Consider the following 20258-nt stretch of genomic DNA (forward strand, 5'->3'; position numbering starts at 1 on the left):
TTTTTCTTTTTGTGCTGAACAGTCAGCACTGAACAATATGATGTCTCAGTTTCATGCAGCAAAAGTCTGGAACAAAAGTCTGGAAAAGTCTGAAATCAGAAAGTGATGATAAAACAAACTTGGACTCAACAGAATCCAAGGAGAACCCAGGGTTCAAAACAGAATCCTCTTTATATGAAGGTCTTTATTCTGTTTGGTTTTTAGGTTTGAAAGATGATTTTATTTTTTATAGCATTTAGCGTTGATGTAAAAATGCTTCATAAATAAAGTTTGATTTGAATAAAAGCTTGAAAGTCTTTTGTTTGCTCTTTAAGCCTTGTTTTTAGTTATTTCGTTAATAGGAATTGCACACTTTACTGTTTTACTTGTAAACGTGTAACGTGTCTTTAAATTCGTTGTTATCAGTGAAGGTTTGCGTTTTTCACAGCAGTGCTGCACTGCGCAGCTGCAGGTCTCCTCCGTGCCACAAGGGGGCGGTAAGACACCGCGAACAACACAGAAAGAGAAAGAGGAAAAGATGGGGGCGGGAAGGTCCTTCCTCTGAACCTCTACACGCACGCGCTAATAGAAACCAGAACTGGGCTCGGTGTCCGTGCAGGAAGCATGAACGAGTCGGGGGGGCTGCGCCTCCGGAGGCTGCAGAGACCGCAGGTCATCACCGACGAGCTTCCGGAGCGGCGCCTCAAAAGCTCCGGGTAAGAGACTCGCCCAGAGCCTCACCGCTGGTTCCGACTGGCCCGGGATCAGGAAGTCACATCCCGGTCATCAGAGGTCAGATCAGGTCACCATGATCATTGTTGTGGTCACGTGTTCTTGGAGAACCACAAACCAGGTCACTGTGATTCTAGATTGTGGTGGTTACAGAAAAACCAGGATCAACAAACCAGGTTAGGAGAACATCCTGAAGGAACCGATTCTACCAGGTTACTCTGTGTGAGGAGAGTTATAGAGAACCTCCAGCCCCTAGAGGATCCAACAATGTCCAGGAGCTGCTGGTGCGATGCCCACTGGTCTTCATGCAGCAGCAGCAGCTTCCTGTTTGCTTAAGTCATCCAGAAGGGTTGCAGCAGCTTCCTGGGCGTCAGTTCCTCAAACTGCTGCCTTCTGCCCGTGCTGATGAGCATGGCAGCTAAAGGTCCCTGCAGACAGGGGCTCCTCTGGGCTCTGAATCCTAAAGCAGAAACTCTGCAGGTTTACTGTGAGATTTCACATTATGACGTTTCATTTGCTGTTTTCTTCCTCACCTGAGGGAGCCCTACTATCTGACCTAGAAACCGGGCCAGAAACCAAATCCGGAGGTAAAAATGGATCCAGATCCATGAAATCCAGAGTGTTCCCTCAAATTGTGTGAAAACTGTTTTAGTCAAGCAGAAAAAATAGAATTATGATGCTGGAAATCTGAATCGGTTCTGGTTCACCGGGGTTGTGGCTCAGGAAGGGTGGAGCTCTGAGTCATGTTTGTTTCTGCAGCACCTACAGCGGGCGGGTCTTCCAGGTGACCCTGCTGTCTCTGGGTGGCTTCTTTCTTCTTCCTCTGCTAGTTGTCGTCTTCATCCTGGAGTCTCCCATCAACCCTGAAGCTTTCAGGTGAGTTCAGTTCACTCATCGTACCCCTCAGAACCCCTCCCTGCACGGATTTTCAGAAATAAAGTTGTCTTCCTGACTTGCAGATGAGCCAATATTCTTTCACTTTAAACTCTGCAGTACCATCGTCTTCTAGTTCTGGGTTGTTAGGATTGACCTCTGCTACTATTGTCAGAATCCAGGACCAGATCCATGGTGCTCACAGAGTCCAGATTAAACAAATAGATGCCCCCCCAGGTGTTTCCTGTGGTTCAGTTCTGAAGTTTAAGGTTTTTAGTTTCATTAGAAATATTGATGAAAGCTGATTATAAATATTTTTTATTTTATTTATAATCATAAAACATTTTATTATTATTTAAAGAAAGGAAACTGTCTCACATTACATTCAACTATAACTCAACGCTGCTCTCTCTCTCTGCTGCCCCCTGCTGGATGTTTGTGTCACTGCAGCCTTAGAGAACCACCGCTTATGAAGGGTTGTTGGGAGCCCAATTTGAAGCTCAGAGAGTCCCAGAGGCTTTTTGAGGACCAGATCCTCGGACCAGAGTCCATCACCAACATCGGGGGTCAGTGAGTCTCTTCCCCTCACCATCATCATCGTCATTCGCTGAGTGAAGAGCATCTTCTGTCTGCAGACGTCCTCTACACTGGAACAGCTGACGGGCAGATACTAAAGCTGATTGGTCGAAGGATCCTCACCGTCACACGGCTCGGAAAACCTCCATGTGGTGAGAAAAAAACAAATGAGGCTCTCAGGATGTGATTTCAATTTGAAGCTAAGAAAATCGATTTTAGCTGTCTGGCTTCTTTAGCAACACTTGCACTTCTCCATAACAACCAAAGACAGGACCCCGCTCTGATTGGTGTGTTGCTCTGCGAGTGAGGCCCCTCCCACTGCTCCACTTCAGCTCTGATTGGCTAATCAGGCGTGCATGAGGGGTCACAGTGTGTTTTAGGTCAGGCCCCAGGTGGTGGGGGGAGCACATGTGAGCCCAGCATGCGTGCACGTCTCGTTTGCACAATATGACATGAAAATAAAAATAAAAATAGTCTCCAACCCATAGAACAAACATAAACACAAAGTGTAAAAATCTATTAAGTCCCCGTTGTGAAGATCCATAACTTGATCATTGCTTTTGCTCTGAATCTTTTCTCCATGGCTGCAGCTTATGTCCTACTTTAGGTGGGAAACTGCTGCTGTTTCCTCACAACTTCATCAAACATCAACTTTCCAGCTTCAGTTTAAACCTCCAGGGTCTTTAGAGAAATTCTTCTTTAATATAATGGGAGCTGAAAGTCCAGAACACCTGCGTTGTCGACGATGCTCAGATTTGGTTTCCTGTTCATGTCAGGCTGAACCTCTGCTAAGGTTTCATTGGAGTTTCTCCCTTCATGAATGCTTACTGTCAGAAAGAAACAGTCGGGATTCAAACAGTCAACCTTGGTTGAGCCTGTGAGTTTGTTGCTGTTTTTGTCATGGCTGGTGTCCTGCAGGCTCCAAAGAGGATGAACCCGTCTGTGGAAGACCTTTGGGGATCAGAGTGGGACCAAATGGGACTCTGTTTGTGGCTGACGCCTATCTGGGCCTGTTTGAGGTCAACCCCAGCACAGGTAAGTTCACACTGGCCACACCCCCTTACCTGCACTTTTATTTGGGTTGGGTCTGGTAAACACATTCTTGTACCATGGCAACAATACTTTTACTGAATCTTCTGGTTGAAACACAAGTTCAGCACTTTCGCAATGCACCACTTCCTGAGGAAAACTTCTTTTCAGCTGAACTTGGGGTCAAACTTCAGCCGCTCTTGTCCTCCTGCAGGAGAAAAGACCCGCTTGGTGGCCGGCGGTGAGGTGGTCGGCGGCAGAAAGCTGTCGTTCATCAACGACGTGACGGTGACGCGTGACGGGAAAAAGTTGTACTTCACAGACTCCAGCAGCAGGTGGCAGCGCAGAAACTACATGCAGCTCATCATGGAGGCCACCGCTGACGGCCGGTACTGCCGAACGTTGCTGTAATGTTCATGATTCAGTGTTGACTCAGCAGTTTTCTACAAAGTTCTGCTGAAATTTGGAGAAAATTTAAAGAGAAGATTTTAAAAGTTTGAAAGCTGGTGGGGAACTTTCTTTTCCTGTCATGGTTGAGTTTGCTTTTAAGTCGAACCTGAACTTCTGTTTGGATCTTGTTTGTGCCCTTTTCGCAGAGTTCTGGAGTTTGACACCGAAACCAAAGAGCTGACCGTCATCATGGACAACCTCCGCTTCCCAAACGGCATCCACCTGCTTCCAGATGAGGAGTCAGTTCTGGTGGCAGAGACCACCATGGCCCGGATCCGAAGGTGATTCCCAGGACCAGCTGATTCTGGCAGCCGGGCCGACCCATCGGTGACCCGGACTCTGCTTCTGTTGCAGGGTGCACGTGGCTGGTCTGAACAAAGGCGGCATGGACACCTTTGTGGAGAACCTGCCCGGTTTCCCCGACAACATCCGACCCAGCTCTTCCGGGGGGTACTGGGTGGCCATGTCTGCCGTCAGAGCCAATCCTGGCTTCTCCTTGCTGGACTTCCTCTCCCAGCGACCCTGGATCAAGAAGCTCATCTTCAAGGTAGGTTGAAGGGGAAACGCCTCGACCCTCTGCGTAGCTTCTGCAATAAGGCCACTTGGATGATTTCAAGGAAAGTAAAGAAGACTACATTTCTCCTAAAACTGTCTCATTCCTCGCAGCTTTTCAGCCCGGACGTTCTGGTGAAGTTTGTTCCTCGCTACAGTTTGGTGGCGGAGCTCCATGATGGGGGCATCTGCACGCGGAGCTTCCATGACCCCAATGGCCTGGTGGTGGCGTACGTCAGCGAGGTCCACGAGCACGCCGGCAGTCTGTACCTGGGCTCTTTCCGCTCCCCATACATCGCCAAGCTCGACTTGGAAGCCGTGTGAGACGTCGGAAAACGAATGGAGCCCAGACTCTGCTTTCACTAACAAACGCAATCTATAAAGGGATTCCTTTGAAAAAGTTCATCACTGTTCATGGGCCGGTTTGGTCTCCGTGGTAACCATGTTGACTGCAACATTTTTATTTAAATGATTTTGTTGTTTGCTTTTTAAGTCCAAGTTCTTGGCGAAGCCGTTCTGCCCTCTACTGTTCAGCTTTGGGAACCCCTCACTGTTACAGCAGTGCTCGTCACTTGAAGATGGTCAGCAGGTCTTTGACCTTTGAGCTGCATGAAATGACTGACTGGCTGAAACTGTGACGAATTTTAATAAAGGTGTGAAAGCAGAAATGATGAAACGGATTCAGATTTTTTGGATTAAACTGATCTACAGGCTTCAGTGTGTGTGTGCGTTCCGTGGGACTTCATGGTGAAGTTCTGCATTTGCTGCAGGCCTGCTGCCATAGACAACCTGAAGCCTTCTGAAGCCTGAAGGGGCAGCCGTGGCACAGAGGTAAAGCAGTCGACCTCTGATCGAAAGACCACAGGTCCGGTTCCTGCACAACATGTGTCTAGGAAGGTCACTGAAGCCCACATCGCTCCTAGTGGTTAAAGGTTGGCCCCCAGCGTTCAGCAGCGGAGCCGCCACCAGTGTGCGAATATGTGTTTATGGGTGAATGGTACTGTCATTCTAAAGCACTTTGGGCCTTCCAAGAAGGTTGTAAAGCGCTATACAAGTACACGCCATTCACCATTTTAAAGTGGGACATCCTCCAGAGTTTGCTCCGCCCACTTCAATAGGGCAAACTAGGCAGGACAAAGAAAAGTAGTGGCTTTGTTTAGTCCAGAACGAGATTCTATCTCTTCTGTTCCCTTTTAAAGACCCACTCTGATGAAAATGGTGTTATTGTTTTTAATTTAATCATAAAAATTGTAGGATTTTCTCATGAAGGACATATATAAAGAAAATTAGGATTAAAATTACAGTTCTGATTATTTATTCAAATCATTGTGAATCAGGAGCAGACAAAAAATGCAGTTTGAAAAAGCTTGTAGTTGTGGGAAAGATGCTACGACGGCAGGCCACAAGCTCCCTGCTCTGCTTCATTCTGATGCATCCACTTGCAGACAAATAGATTCAAGTACTTCTTTGTTTTCCTCATCTGCGCTGGTTTCTGACTCAAAACTGTACAGCAAGATAGTTCCAACATTGCTCATCATTTTTGTTACTCCACTAATTTTAGCTTGGGGTTGTGAGGGGCTGTCAGCCAGCGGTAGAGCGTCTAAACAGAGAAATGATGGAAAATGAAAGAGTTCTTACTCCGACCAAAAGTCTCTTCCACAACTCAGAGCTGAGTTTCTGATGAACTACTGCGGCTCTGCAGAAACTGTCCTAAAAAACATCATGGGTTAACTAAAATGGAATAATCATAGGTAAAAGACTACAGGGAACACTTTTACAATAGATCCAAAAATTATCACAGAGGGACTTTCAATCCTTGTTTTTCCTCAGATTTGGAAAAAAAAAAACTGAGCGATGTACTCCATTATCTGCAGAGAAACTTCTGAGTCATGTTCCAGTGGATCCAGGTAACTGTCCAGACTTCCAGGTGACACTCCAATGTCTGCAACACATACATTGGATAGGTTCAGACTCCTGTGCACACACTCAGACTTGCATGATCAGGGTCAAACTCGCGTGCACTTTTAGACTCACCAGCTGCAGACGCCCTGCAGGCTGGAAGTCGCAGGTTGACAGGTTGCTGCCGTGATCTCGCTTTTGACAAACTGTTCTGGAAATCTTAAAATCCACAAGGAACCGGACCCCTTTGACAATCTGAAGAAAGTGCAGGTTTATCAAATTAACAAGGATGTGGTTAAAAATGGTTCAGTTTTACATCAGCATGTTCCAAATGCTAAAAAAAAGAATGGTAGTATTTCAAAAACCATCAAATGGGAAAACAAAACCAAGAGAACCCATATCTGCTAATAATAATTTAGATTTTAATAACTCCATAAGAGTTTACCTTGACAGATGTACGCACACGTCAATCCTGCTCTTGCAGCAGGAGATATTTCTATTGCAATACTCAAAAAAAGTATTTCTTAAAAGATTTGGCTGAAATAGAAAAACCAGCTCATCTGGAACCCAGGAAGTACCAAATGTTGCAACTCCTCCAAAGACCACTGGAGGCCAGTTGTTATCTTCACTTGTGATTTTCCACCCATAATAAATGTAGAGTTGGGTGTCAAAAACCTCTCTCTCTCTTTTATTTTATTTATTTATTTTTACTAAATTGTTGTTTTTAAAGTGGGCACAGTGAACCTGAGCTAAAGTGTCCGTCCCACATTAGGATTAATATTGGTCATGCATTATCCTCTGCAGGTGATATCAGAGATTATGGTATGTTACCTGAACTTATAATTTATTTTAACAATCAGGTTGACTTTTGGAGTGCTCTGCACAGATCCCACTTTTTTTTCTTCTTTAAGCAAATAACATTTTTGGGTCAGACTTTCAGCAATAGACCTGTAATCTTGGAATAAGTTCCCTGTCTCATGATTATCTTCACTGCTAAATTTGTGTTAAAATAGTGTGGTGGGTGTGGTCGATACAACTGATCTTCACCTGTTTCTGCGCTCGAATGATGTCTGCTGGTTTGAAAAGGAACGCATCATTGGATTGGTTGTTGAAGGCACAGGCGGCGGCGAAGACGAGTTTCTGAAGGGCAGGGTCGTTCTTGCTGATGTTTTGAGGAGAGCCGGGTATGGAGAGTCCATGATGGGTTCCTGTCACTGAGCTCACCTCTGCAGGAGAAGGAACTCTGAGGTGACAGTATCCAGCTTCTGTTTCAATAAAGCTTCTACACCTGACTGTAAATGTACTGAGAGCTGCTAAACTGAGTTCTGATTGAATTTTAATTAGATCCAGCAGATTAAGATACATTTGAAATAAACTCTGATAAAAACATTGATGGAGAATCACAAACGTTTTTTGAGATCTTCACAGCCGTAGACAGAAGCAGGTGCAGAAGCTCTCAGACTTTGCCGGCCTTTGGCAATACTTTTCATGATTGCACAGACTCAGTACCCCCCCTCCCCTCCCCAATCACACTGAAGCAAGCAGAAGTTCTTGAGTAACTCAAAGGTTTGAGCAGATCTGAAAACCTACCCACTGAAGTTCTTTCCGTTACCTCACAATTGCTTCTGCGTTCAGGGACTGATCTGGACTTCCTGGTTCTGAGTTCAAAGCTCTGCTGAGCTCCAGGATTTGAGAACATAGTTCTGACAGAAATACCACCAAAACCACAGCACACACACAGACTGCTTTGAGACCTGGTCGTCACCATGACCCCCCCCCCCCCCCCCGCTCCACCCTGGCATGTAGTTGATGCGTTGAATGTAGACTGAGAGCACAGAGAACTCAGCTTACCAAAAACAGCAAGGAGAGCAGCGAGCAAAAGCGTCCTCGCCGTCATCTTCTCTCTGAGCTTCCTGTGAAGCAGCAGCTTTGACCGCAGACTTGCTCTTTCTCTTCTGACATCACTTCCTGGAGTAGGACAGCTGACTCCAACCAGCTTCACTGCTAGGTTTAGAGAACTAGAACCAGTGGAACTCTGGACACTCTGGCTTTAGGGAAAAAAGATTTGTGAAACATGAAATCTTTCCACCTTTATCCACCTTTGTCATGGTAGGAATAACACGTCAAAGTAAGGGTGGGGTCATCTAAGACAGCACAAGGGTAAAGGTGTACTTCCAGAAGGTGTTCCCAGACCTCTCCAGAGGAAGAGCACTCTGAGTTCTCCTGGATATCTGAGCTTCATCAGACCCCATCCTCCTTAAGAAAGCTCATTTCTGCCACTTGTACATGTTTTTGAATCGCTCATTAGCATCCACAGCTCGTGCTCAAGGGGTTATGGGTGAAGTGGTAAACTAAAATATTTGTCTTCAGACTCAGTTCACTCTCTGCAAACCAGATAAAAAGACCCAAACAAAGTCAACATCTCTCCAGACGCACTGATCCTTCTGTCTAACTATTTTCAAAGTCCTGCTCACACCAGATCATGGTAACCAAGTCCATTTAAGCCCAGGGACTGGTTGGTCTGTGTGCCATGATCACGCCGAAGCCGGCTTGGATAGATGTGGAGAGCTGCAGTCCATGATTCTTGGCATTGATGAGTAGTGTCTAGAGAACTCTGTCACTGTACAGATCTGCTGTGATTCCTAAATGTGCCGATTCTCCAAAGCAATTACATTAATTGTCTAATACCCCATGATAAAAACATACAGTAAACCATGAGCAATATAGTACTCTAAAGGCAGATTATAGTAGTGTGTAATATCTCAAAAAATCAAATGCTGTCACAAGCACGTAGCATTTTTTCACCTGGTTTTTACATGTATTGTCCCTCTTTCCCACTCCCCTCCGAGGTAGCGAGAGTGAGAATGGCTATAGAAAAAAAGACCTCCAAGAAACTAACGAGGAGTTGACATTGCAGAGTTGCAGGGTCCCTCCAAAGAAAGAAGTGACAGACAACTGCCAATTTAAATTTTTTTCTTTATTGAAGCTTTATTTAAACAGAGTGGTCCATCAGCAAAATTCCTTCTGTACAGACAGTGGAGAAAGAAAACAGACGGAATCTACATTTCTGGGACAAAGGAAAAAAATCTTAGTTTAACATTTAGATTGAATTTTAAATGATAGGTCAGACAGTTTAAAAAAAATTTGAACTCATAAAGGTCAACTTTAATTTTGGTCTTTCATTAATAAAAAAAAATAGATTTAATGTTTCTAAAGTTTCCTGTTAGTTTGTGAAAAAGAGAAGAAAATCTTGCAGAATTTGTTACTTTTCTTCCTCTGAAAATTGAAGAGATGGGAAGAAAATTCTGATTTCATTTTTTTACAACAAAAGATGGCATACAGTCTGGACTTCCTGTATTTAAAAATAAAAGATCGTCAGAGGGCTGTAGAAAATGTGAGGCTAATGTCTGAAGAGTGATGTCATCTTTAAGTCTAGTGACTTATTATTAAGAAATATTCATAAAAAAAAACATTTAAATGGAAATATTTTACTTTACAACAGAAATTCTAGTCCATGGCACCTTCAGCTCTGCAGTGAAATAAATATCACGCATGTTTTTAAAGTTTGATGGAAGTGAAGTTTTGCCCGCGGACTTGGAACTTCCTGTAAGAGTCAGACTTCTTTCCTGCTCAGACAACCGACAATGTTTATGGGTTTGAACTCGCTTCTTTAAGGAAGTTCATTGGGGAGTTGCTGTGTCTGGGGGGCAGCTGAAGAACAGCCTCCAGCCACACTTCTCCGCTCCGAGCCAGTTGGTCCAAAGGTGTGTGTTACATTACAAACCTGTCCGCGGTGACCCAACACCGCCTGAAGCAGAAGAAGGTGAGGATGTTGTGGAAACACCCCTTCAATGTCCTGCTACCACTGATGGTTCTTGGAGAAGTAGGCAATTAGTGCCACAGCGACGCCAACGTAGATACCTGTGCCAATGGTGATTGACAGCACAGCCAGGAACAGGGCCCGCCTTGAGCTGGAGCTGGCCAGATGGAAGTCTCCTTTGGATACTGCCTTGTTTGTCTGTTGGGGAAACAGAGTGAGGACACATCAATCAACAGGAGCATGAAAATAATAATAGAAGTAAAATAGCAAACTTCCGAGGACACTGTGTTTTGTCGCAGCATCGGATTTCTGCAAGGCACCCCAAAAAAAAGCAGCAGGTCTGTGTCAAATCTAGCCGGAACTGTTTCTTTGCCGCTGCGTTTACTGCAGCTGGTTAAAATGAGCACCAGGTCACATCAATATTATAGATGTGTGAGTCTGAACAAAAGAGGAGGAGGATTTCCTCGCATCCTCTGAATAGTTCATGTAATTTTTGGTTAGCACAAACATCCATGGATTTAACCCCAAAGTCTCCTCACACGCTCAGACTGAAACCAAAGGAAATGGGGGAGTCCCTGCTGGGTGGGGGTGGAGGCTGAAACTAAGAGATATGTCAGGTCACTCTGTTGATGAGCCTAATTAACTGTGGAAACCTCATTATTGGCCATCAGATTGACAGGAAACAGCGCCCCATAATCATCACTTCATTTTCAATTAGATTCAACCAAACCTGCTGACTAATAAGATGTCATGCAACTGTGTAAACAGATTATTCTGGGACAGAGGGAAACCTGGGTCAGCGGGTTCTTATTTCCCTGTAGACCTGGAAGAGAGATCCGATTTAAACATCCCAGACTCCAACAGACCCAAACCGTCTGAGCTGAGCGTGACAAAACACGATGTTCATGTCTGACGTAACAAATGTTTAAGGTTATTCTAGTATACTCTGTGACATGCTGTAAGTGATGCTGCTGGAAAGACCTACAACAAAGAAAATCGTGTTTTTGGTGTTTTTAAATTTTTTTGTAGCTTTTTTCTGATGATGGAGGACATATAAAGAAAAACAACATCCAAATTGGATTTCTGGGTGTCTTTTTATTTACATTGTGGTGAATCAGGAGAACAGAAGGTGGTAGGAATAAGCTTGGAGCTGTGAAACAGCCACAAGCTCCCTGCTCCAGTCCTGATGCATGAAATTGTAGACAAATAGATCCATGTACATCTTTTTTTTCCTCGTCCTCGTCGGCTCAAAACTATACAGTTGGATAGCTCCAATATTGCTCGCCATTTTTGTCGCACTAGTAATGTTAGGTTGGTAGTGGGCTGTAAGCTAGGGGGAGGGCATGTAAACAGATGGATGATGGGAAGTGTGGGCAGGCTTACAACGCACCAATAGTCCCAAAACTCAGAGGTGAATTTCTCACAAACTCTTGACACTCTGCAGAAGCTATGTCCTTGAAAAAAACACAGGTTTTTGGATTTTGACTCAAATCGGCATGATAGTAATCAAAAGACCACTGGGAACACTTTTACAATAAATCACAGCAGAAACACTGCAACAGTGTGACATTTAATACTCGTTGCCAGAATACCTTTTATGTAATCTGGCGGTCAATAAGAATAAGGGCCAGGCCACTCCAGATAGTTTTGTTTGAGCCCACAGTCCAGCTGATTTGTTTGCTGTGGTTGTTTTCGGACAACATGAGATGAACTGTGCTAAGGCCAACTGCAGAGGTGGTGCAGGACCCATATTTAAGGGCAAAGTATGATGCTATTTGTCTGCATGTGGATGCATCAGAATGAAGCGCTGCAGGGAGTTTGTGGCCTGGTGGTTGTACAACTGTAATTGTAATTTTCATATTTTTATGTATGTTCTCCATTATGAAAAAAAAGGCCATAATAACATGTTAAAATTATAACAACAAAAAACAGGATTTTCTTAGAGGTGGGTCTTTAACGAGACGGAAACATTCAGAGGAGTGTCAGGAAAGGTGCTGCACCAAAACGATGGAGACCAGAGGATGAGGATGGAAAATGAAAACACAAACCCAAAAGACAGCTTAACCAGAAGGGAGACACAGAAGATTGAAAAACAAAAGATTCAAATGGAAACAGCTGTGGGTTATTGAAACTGGTACCTGGTGTGACTGAAAGAAACCGAAAGTCGGAAAACTCTAACCTCAAACTCACACACACTCCCATCACCACCACACCACACCCACTCGTGACCACATTGAAACCCACTAAAGCTCCATAGTGTTTGTGTCTGAAAACCTGGATTTTATTGGCTAAGCTTCACTGTATGCCTGCAGCGTGAAGCAGAAGCTTCTGCAGATGTTTGAGGAGATGAGGATCACTTCTCTGTTCCACTTAACCTCCTCTTGTTCCTCTTCATCCTGCTTCTGAGCTCTGCTCTTCACTGGTGGGTTTTGTGTGGGAAGTGTTGCCTATGGTAACAAGCCTGTTTCCTTTTGGAGCTGAAGTTGTAGTTACCATGGAAACTGCATCCGCAACAGCTTAAAGCCGGAGCCACGTGACTGAAGGCCTTGAAGAGGAACGACACGCACACACACACACACAGGTCACGAGCCGAAGCCTTCCTGTCCTAATCTGGAAACCTGATCCAGGTTCATGTGGGGAAAGCAGATGCACAATACAACACATCTGCAAGGTTAAGGAAGCTGGGGGAGTTTCTCTACAGCACCCAGCAAAAGAAAGAGTTCCTTAACAATCCACACTTAAGCAAGTGAAGCTCATTTCTTGGTGTGTGTAGATCTTGGAGTGCCTGGTGGTGTGTTGAAAATTGTAAAACAAGAAAGCAGGATCACTGTTTGGTTGTAGGATTAAACCGCTTGAGACAGGAGCAAAGTAAAGGGATTCAAATTTCAGAATCATGAGGACAGCAGCAGTCATCCTCTCCATTCAGTATTCTGCAGGAAAACAGCTCCTTCAGCTGCAGAATGCTGATACTGAGTTTAGAGTTGGCAATAAAGAGTTAAGAGGGGAAGTAGATTAATTTGTGTTTGGTGAATATATTTGTAACAGTTCCTTTAGCAATGAGTTGTACACATCTTGAAATCCTGTTTATTTCCCTTTGAAGTGGAACAACATTTTTTAACGAACATGTATTTGTGTGAGTTGTTCCCATGAAACATTTGCCAAATCTTCTCTGCCAAGTTTGTTCTGACTCTGCTTTGGTGGCTGACAGATTGGATGATTGAAGAAGTCATTTCAAAGATTCAACAGTTTGTCCCTGTAACAAACAGAAGCCTCAACAGCCTGAAGACGAACCATCCAATCTTCCCATTTTTAGTGGGGTTGGCTCTCTCTAGCAGGATCATTTAAAGCTGAACTCATAAGTGCTTAATAAGGTTTGGGTCAAGACTACAGGCAGGTTGTTCCATCTTCTTCACTCCTGGTTTTACAGGAAGTCTCAGATTCACCTTCTGTATATATGTGTGTATGTAGCTAGGGAGGGAGGGGGGGGGGTCCTCCTTGAGCACAACATTTGGTCTAAGATGGTGAAGGTATGGTTTTGTCTCTGGTTACTTGTATCTGTCTCTCCACAAAGGTCGACTCAAACAGTGAGGAAAACAAAGCCCTTCACCATTATACCAAAAGATGTTGTCTCTTTGCCAGTGCGGGCGTTAGTGTGGCCTTATCTGTATCTTCCAAGCAGTTTGACCCAGCTGCTATTAGTTTAATGTGGACAACTCACTTGTATGCCATGTTCACACCGGGCATTTGAAAATGCCCTGAAAGCGTGTTCTTGAATGCACTTTTATCCAATGGTGTTCACACTGTACAAGTAGGGAGGGGCTATTTCTTCTTTTTCTTTTGTGCAAGTCCGCCATCTACAGTTAGGAAGAGGTGTGGGGGCAGAACCCACTGCCCCACAGTTAAGTTCATTAGTTGTATTTCTTCAGATTTGTTGCTGAGTAAACTATTTATACTTGTTCACAAATGTATTTTACTTTATACATTAAATAACAAAATTAACTTAATGACTTGTGCACACATTTAGTTAAGTTTGTTCTGATTATTTTGAGTAATTCTATTCTTTTGAGTTCTCTCTGAGGCCTGATGCTGGGGCAGAGGGAGGAGTTAGACAAGTTCCTAAACACTTCCTTTTGGATATGATGGAGGAGGAAGACAAATGTTATTCTTAAGTTGGACTATTGTTTGTATTTTGAAGTATGTAAAACTTGTTTTGAAGTAGAAGTTCAGTTTTGTTTGTTAAAGTTTTCAATTACTAGTAATTTATTTATTCAGTTAATATTTAGAGTTTTAAATGTTTTGTATTTGTAGTTTCCCCCCCTATTGTGTCACTGGTCTGATCAGCCAGTATAAAGTGCTTCCTGTGGGTCAGTTTTGGTTCAGTTGGTTTGAGCTTTTGTTACTGATGCTCTCAGTTGTATTTTGTTAAGTTTACCTCATTTAACTAAGGCCCATGCCATTTTTGTGTTGTGTGAAATAAAAACCTCTCATTTGAATATCTTTTTTTTGTCCCGTGGCTCTATCTGCTGAGCGGCCCTGACAAAAGGCTTGGTGTAAAATGTCGAAGCTGTGCAAATCTTGCAAGTCTTACTCCAGGCTTTTTCTTTTACAGCTCTATTCCGATATGTGAAAGGCTTGGTGCCATATAATTGTGGCCGGGCACAAACACCAATTATTTTTTCCCCCTTCATTATCAAATTTTAAACAGGTGGCACTTCTGTAAATTAAATGAAACGCCATCCATATGTCACAACCACATTCTGGTGCCTGATTGGTCAAGTTGGACCTGATTTAGCTTTCAACCTACTTTCAATGGCCATGCGATTTGTACTTAAAAGCTTGAATAGCTACATGTAAACACAAGAATTTCATACGCAGAAGCCCAAGCACCCAGTTTATACACATTTACATTGACTTTTCATTTGAAGTGGCCATTGCTGAGTGGTGTGAACGTAGATTTAGAGCAAAGCAATCTAAACACATTACAGGTTTGTTCATATAACTCAACAAGTTTGATTCTGACAGACCAACAGACCATGCTGAGGTTTAACTTGTTTCCACACATGAGTGAGTGTGTTTGTCCTCCTCCAGCTGACTGCAGATCCGTTACATAAGGGGCAGTGTGTAGGTGCTGTCTAAGTTGACAGCAGTAGAAAAAGTAGAAACTGCAGCAGAGCGGCTCATCAGTTCTAAATTCATCCCCCTAAACACTCTATGCTTTGTTCATCTTTTAAAGTTTGACAGAAGCTCAAAACACTATCTCCCATGACCAAGAGTGTAGCTTTTCTCCATGCCTGTGTGTGAGTAATATTATGACATAAAGTGGTAAAATGATTCATGCAGGCCTGCGATGAGTCAACCTGCTGATGCTTAGAATTGTAGAACTAAGGAGACACTTTCGGGAAGAAAGAGAGGAAGGAACTCACCTCATGTGACAGGTAGAAGGCGGCAATGCCAAGTGGCCAGAAACAGCAGAGCATAGAGAAGACGCTGAGGCCCAAGTGATCTCTGGGAGGCAGCAGCAGGAAGGCGTCTTCGCTCTCTGATTCGCTGGAGTAGTCACTCTGATCAGAGACACAAGCATCAATTCACATGAAGCTGACAGCACAAACAATTACTGCTCCTGCTGTTGAACCGAGAAAAACCACCAAGGTTCAATGCATTTTTTTCTCCAGTATAGAGCAGTACAGCTGGAAAGAGGTAGAGACGGTCCTAAAAGAAGACTCCTGGACCAGGAAACCAGACCAAAGCTGGCACTGAGTGAAGGTTCTGACTCGCTTCTTTCAGGCAACTCAAAGTCGTCGCTGCAACCCTTCCAATTCAATCTCTGTCCACCCTCTCTTGCTTTATTTTAAAGCTAAATTAGATTTGAAGGACAGATGGGGGACACAAATATAGTTCAGGTATATATTAGGTCTATGGTTTTGACAAAGTCTGTGAATTGTGAATAATCTAACCACATTGTTTCCTCGTTTATTGCGGGGGGGCATATTCCATAAATAACCTCCTATAGGGGAAATCCACCAAGTCAGCAATTAGTGAAAAGCAGGGCTTTATTGTAAAAGAGTATCTATAACAAAGATTGCTAAGAAGAGGAACAATTTCTTTATAATAACGATGAAACCTTAGCAAATGAGACAGGCAGCAGAAGAGATGCCTCTGGAAATATTAACAAGAGCTGCAGCTCAGAGGAGCAGGTAACGGCAACATCTGTGAATAATGAAACATGCCCTCAAAGGTGGTCTGACATCTGTTAAACACAGTTTTCTGTGGGACCCAGCAAGACAGGGATAAAAGATGGGGCACAACTGGGGCAATGAGGGTTCTAAACTTCAGCTGTCGCTGAACGCAGCATCGAGAGCCAAGGGGGGAAGAGAATGGTATAGAGAGATGGAATGTCCACAAATGAAACAATGACAGCATGACATAAATAATGTCAGTATTAATTAGTATGATTGGCTTCGTGTCAACCCTTAAGTTATCCAGAGGCTCAAAGACTGTAAAGCTGGACATGAGAAATGTCTCAATTATCTTTGCCTTATCATCCCAGAGTGTTTACATGAGCAGAAAAGATGCACTCTCTCCGTCTCCTTTCATTGTTTCTCTGCATCCTCTTTTAAACAATAACTGCAGACATTTGTGTGTAAAGATCTGTCTGTATGCACTTATCTTTCAGACATGCTGAAAATCAACATAAAACAGTTGCTATCCTGCTTCTTTTTGAAAACTCGCATTCTGTCCTCACATTGTTTTTTTTTTAAAAACCAATGTAAAACACAAACTCACAAACTCACATTGGTTTGCTAGTTTTTTGTTCTTGCTCATCAAACACAACTCTGTGTTTTATAAAAATCCGTTTTAGTGAGTTTGAGTTTGTGTTGTAACACTTTCACACAGTTTCCACACACATAACTCTAGAAAATCAGGCACTTTAAGACTTTGATACCAACTGTGCACTAACATAATCCAATGTGCTAAGAGTCTAAATTTCCATCACAGATTTGGGGAGTTTCTTTCATATTTAGGTCTAGAAATAGTAGTGACACTTTTCATCACCGTGGGAAAAAAAGGTTTGGCATCATTTTCCTGCAAGAAGATCTAGTCATGTTTCATTATTTGATATGAGTGTATGTATATATGTACATATCTATATCTATCTAGATATGTATCTACATATCGATATCTATCTATCTATCTATCTATCTATCTATCTATCTATCTATCTATCTATCTATCTATCTATCTATCTATCTATCTATCTATCTATCTATCTATCTATCTATCTATCTATCTATCTATCTATCTATCTATCTATCTATCTATCTATCTATACATACATATATTTTTTGTTTATTTTATTTTTTTAATTCACATGTACTGTTGTACATGTTGTGTCTGGGGGGTCATGTAGTAGGGTATTCTGTGATCTGATCTTGAGTGGAGGTCACTGATGTGGACATGCCCCCCAAATATTGTTTCCCACAAAGCACAAAGCCAGATTTCTACATTGCATCATTTTATCATTCTTCCTACCATGGTGTGTGTGTATGTGTGTGTAAGTGGAGCTTCTTAAAGAAGTAACAGGTCTTTGAGGGACAGAATTCTTGCTTGTTTATAGAGCCTCGATACTTCTACGTTGTTATGCAAATAATTTCCTTAAAAATCATAAAATATGATTTGCCGAATTTACGTTTTTACATTCTGTCTCCCATCTTAAAGTGTACCTATTGCAACCATTAGAAGCCTCTCTTATCTGTTGAAGTGGGACAACTTGAGAAATCTGTGACAGAAAAATATTTTTTTAACCTCACAATATTTTGTCACTTACCCCCATTTCTAACCACAATTCCGAGGGGTGGCATGATTACTGTGATGTTTCCCATTATTTCTGAATATGTGAAGCTGCATCGCCCCTCAGGGACGATTCAGAGGAATGCAGCCACATGTTAATATACAGTCTTCAGGTTCACAGGCTGGCGTTCTAGCAGACTATCAGAAACACCAGGCTTCAGTCCCCCCCCACCACCCCCCCACCCCCCACCCCAGAGAAAGAAGGTGTTGATGGTTTCATGAAAAGAAAGTTTGCTTCTCACCTCCAGCTCTTGGAAGTCGTCATCGTCATCAATGTCGTATGACAGTGAGGGAATTATTGCGCCTTCCCCAGAAAACTCTAGAAACTTTGCATCAGCATAAAGCAGCACCTCCTTCGGAGAGCAGGTGGCAGAGTTAGTTGTGTCGTGCCCATGCCCCTCAATGAAGGTGGTTTCGCAGCAGTCACCTCCCCCAGCCTCCCCCCACATCTGAAGGAGGCCCTCTCTGCACAGCAAGAGGCCAGAGGCTGGCCTGAAGCTGGGGTCTGATGCAGCTTGGTGGGGAAGGAGAGCCCCAGGGTTGAGAAGCTGAGGAGGCCCACTGTGCTCTTTTAGCCCTTCGTGACCCTGGCAGTAAGGAATAGTATATGCTGACACTAGCGCCTCCGTAGGCTCCGCCCCCACTCTATGTGTGTCAATCAGGCCATTTTGTTTGCAGAAAACTCTTTCTCCTGGACCTCCCCGGGGTGAGGTCCTCCAATGTTTATAGGAGACTTCAAGCTCCTCTGTCCATTTCCTATCTTCTCTATCTCCTTCCATACTTCCTCAGAGTTTTACAGATTCCTGTCTTTAGATTTCCTTGTGTTCCTCCCAAGTTCTCAGACAGGTCAGGGGTCAGACATCATGCTGTGAGTCCTCCTGCAAAACAGGAGAGCATGAAGTGAAACACTTTAGCTGCATCACAAACTCCCCCACAAACATTCAGAGGTCCATAGGAAATTTTAAAAACCCTAGAAGTAAAAGGACATCATAAGGTGCTGCTGGATGGTGTCACAATTGTACACAAAGTTTCACAACACTGCCAATTTTATAGATGAAAGTTCGGACCAGGCGCACAACAACAATGCAGCATTATGGCCCAGCGTGACAAGAACATATTTAGACCATCAAAACACAGGTGAGCCAGAAGAACCCTATTTGTAGAGAAGGGATGCCTACCTCAGAGGAAAGTCTAAATGAAGAAGACACGCTTGCATCTAGAAAAAATCTTTACAAAGAAGACACCTGCTGCTGGACAACATCTTTACAAAAAATACACACTTATACTATAAATATGTTATCTTGTGAAAATGATACCCCTGTCACAGGGAAACGTCTTTACAAAAAAGACTTGCTTGCATCTGGAGAACATTCCTGCAAAACAAGATGTGCTTGCAGTGGGGGAACATCTTCACAAAGAGGACACGCCTGAGAATATCTGTGTTCCTGTTCACTCAGAATTCTTGAGGACCTGGCAGTCGTCTAAGCTTTCAAGCATCAGGTGAAAAGATGAGACCTGAGGAATCTTGCTGATGTTCCAAACAGTCAAATTGAAGTGTTGGTTGTTTTATAACCCCTGGTACCTGACGATACCCCAAACACGCACACAACCACCACTATGTGTAAATATCTGCATGATGTACTCCAACCTGAGCCTCCCAAACTGGAAATGGCCATAACTGCAGTTCTCCGTATATTGAGGGCTTTGAGGGTTTTAGCGGAGCACTCTGTTGGTGATGAAGAGGATGACAATGATTCATTCTTGACTGAAAACAGTGATGAAGAGCTCCGCAGCAGCTGCTGTCTGCGGGCGGCTCCTCCGCCTGCGAGAGAGCCGCTCAAATAGACGCAATAATCCACAGCAAAGCCGCCTGTAAATCCCGCAAATACGCGCTGTTTATAGCTGGCAAACAAATAATGTGATAAAAGCTTATAATGACAGCTGAATACCGACAGTGTCTGACGTCATCCCTGAGAATAAGAGAGGACTGGAAGCGCGCGCGCATGCAGATATACTCACCTCCAAGGTGAGACACGTGATCCTGCATCAGTGCATCCATCCATCCATCCATCCATCCATCTATCCATCTATCCGTGCGTCTCTGTCCCGCGCGCGCGTTACCGCGCACAAAGCTGCCGCTGTTGTGAAAGTGAGACGCATGAGATGGACCAGAGAAAGCAGGTGTCCGTCTGACTGTGGAAGAGCATCAGCTACTGCAAGTTTACACTCCGAGGCTGTAGGCGTGCGTGCGCACGTGCGTGTGCATGTTGTAAATATAGTGGATGCCTTCCCCATGGTCCTAAAGCCCTGAAATGCTTCTTCTGATGAGGATCTTCAGAGATCTGCAGAAACCTCCAAGAACTGGAGACGAATTCTTCACAAAGAAGATGCACCTGCATCTGGAGAACATCTTTACATAATAGACGGACCTTCAGCTGGAGAACATCTTTACAAAGAAGACACACCTGCATCTGGAGAACATCTTTACCAAGAAGACTCA

At 43.7% G+C, this 20258-nt stretch overlaps 3 protein-coding genes across 6 annotated transcripts; 1 reads left to right on the forward strand and 2 right to left on the reverse strand.

Annotated features, from left to right (window-relative positions):
* The first annotated feature begins 470 nt into the window (after positions 1 to 470).
* On the forward strand, positions 471 to 4867 carry apmap (adipocyte plasma membrane associated protein). The gene is made up of 9 exons (XM_004077019.4): positions 471 to 695; positions 1471 to 1587; positions 2035 to 2150; positions 2220 to 2312; positions 3079 to 3195; positions 3404 to 3578; positions 3786 to 3920; positions 3994 to 4186; positions 4306 to 4867. Exons 1-9 carry the CDS (start codon positions 604 to 606, stop codon positions 4513 to 4515), a joined length of 1248 nt encoding a protein of 415 aa, XP_004077067.3. The 5' UTR covers positions 471 to 603; the 3' UTR covers positions 4516 to 4867.
* A 540-nt stretch (positions 4868 to 5407) lies between these two features.
* Positions 5408 to 8070, reverse strand: cst7 (cystatin f). 2 transcript variants are annotated; one of them, XM_011484228.3, is made up of 4 exons: positions 7942 to 8070; positions 7138 to 7316; positions 6226 to 6345; positions 5408 to 6133 (listed from the first exon to the last, which is right to left on the reverse strand). In XM_011484228.3, exons 1-4 carry the CDS (start codon positions 7985 to 7987, stop codon positions 6056 to 6058), a joined length of 423 nt encoding a protein of 140 aa, XP_011482530.1. In that variant the 5' UTR covers positions 7988 to 8070; the 3' UTR covers positions 5408 to 6055. The 2 variants fall into 2 exon arrangements, with proteins under 2 accessions (XP_011482530.1, XP_078787606.1); XM_078931480.1 differs by lacking the exon at positions 7942 to 8070 and adding an exon at positions 7681 to 7850 and having other exon boundaries at positions 5903 to 6133.
* A 976-nt stretch (positions 8071 to 9046) lies between these two features.
* Positions 9047 to 20020, reverse strand: syndig1 (synapse differentiation inducing 1). Of its 3 annotated transcripts, none has more exons than XM_023963564.2 (4): positions 19778 to 20020; positions 18001 to 18636; positions 15334 to 15471; positions 9047 to 10108 (listed from the first exon to the last, which is right to left on the reverse strand). In XM_023963564.2, the coding sequence occupies exons 2-4, from the start codon at positions 18535 to 18537 to the stop codon at positions 9950 to 9952; spliced, it is 834 nt and encodes a 277-aa protein (XP_023819332.1). In that variant the 5' UTR covers positions 18538 to 18636; positions 19778 to 20020; the 3' UTR covers positions 9047 to 9949. The 3 variants fall into 3 exon arrangements, with proteins under 3 accessions (XP_023819332.1, XP_023819334.1, XP_023819333.1); XM_023963566.2 differs by lacking the exon at positions 19778 to 20020 and adding an exon at positions 19407 to 19748; XM_023963565.2 differs by lacking the exon at positions 19778 to 20020 and adding an exon at positions 18937 to 19080.
* Positions 20021 to 20258: the final 238 nt, after the last annotated feature.

This window comes from Oryzias latipes, chromosome 15 (genome assembly GCF_053564925.1).
Source record: "Oryzias latipes strain Hd-rR chromosome 15, Olatipes_Hd-rR_3.1".
Lineage (NCBI taxonomy): Eukaryota > Metazoa > Chordata > Actinopteri > Beloniformes > Adrianichthyidae > Oryzias > Oryzias latipes.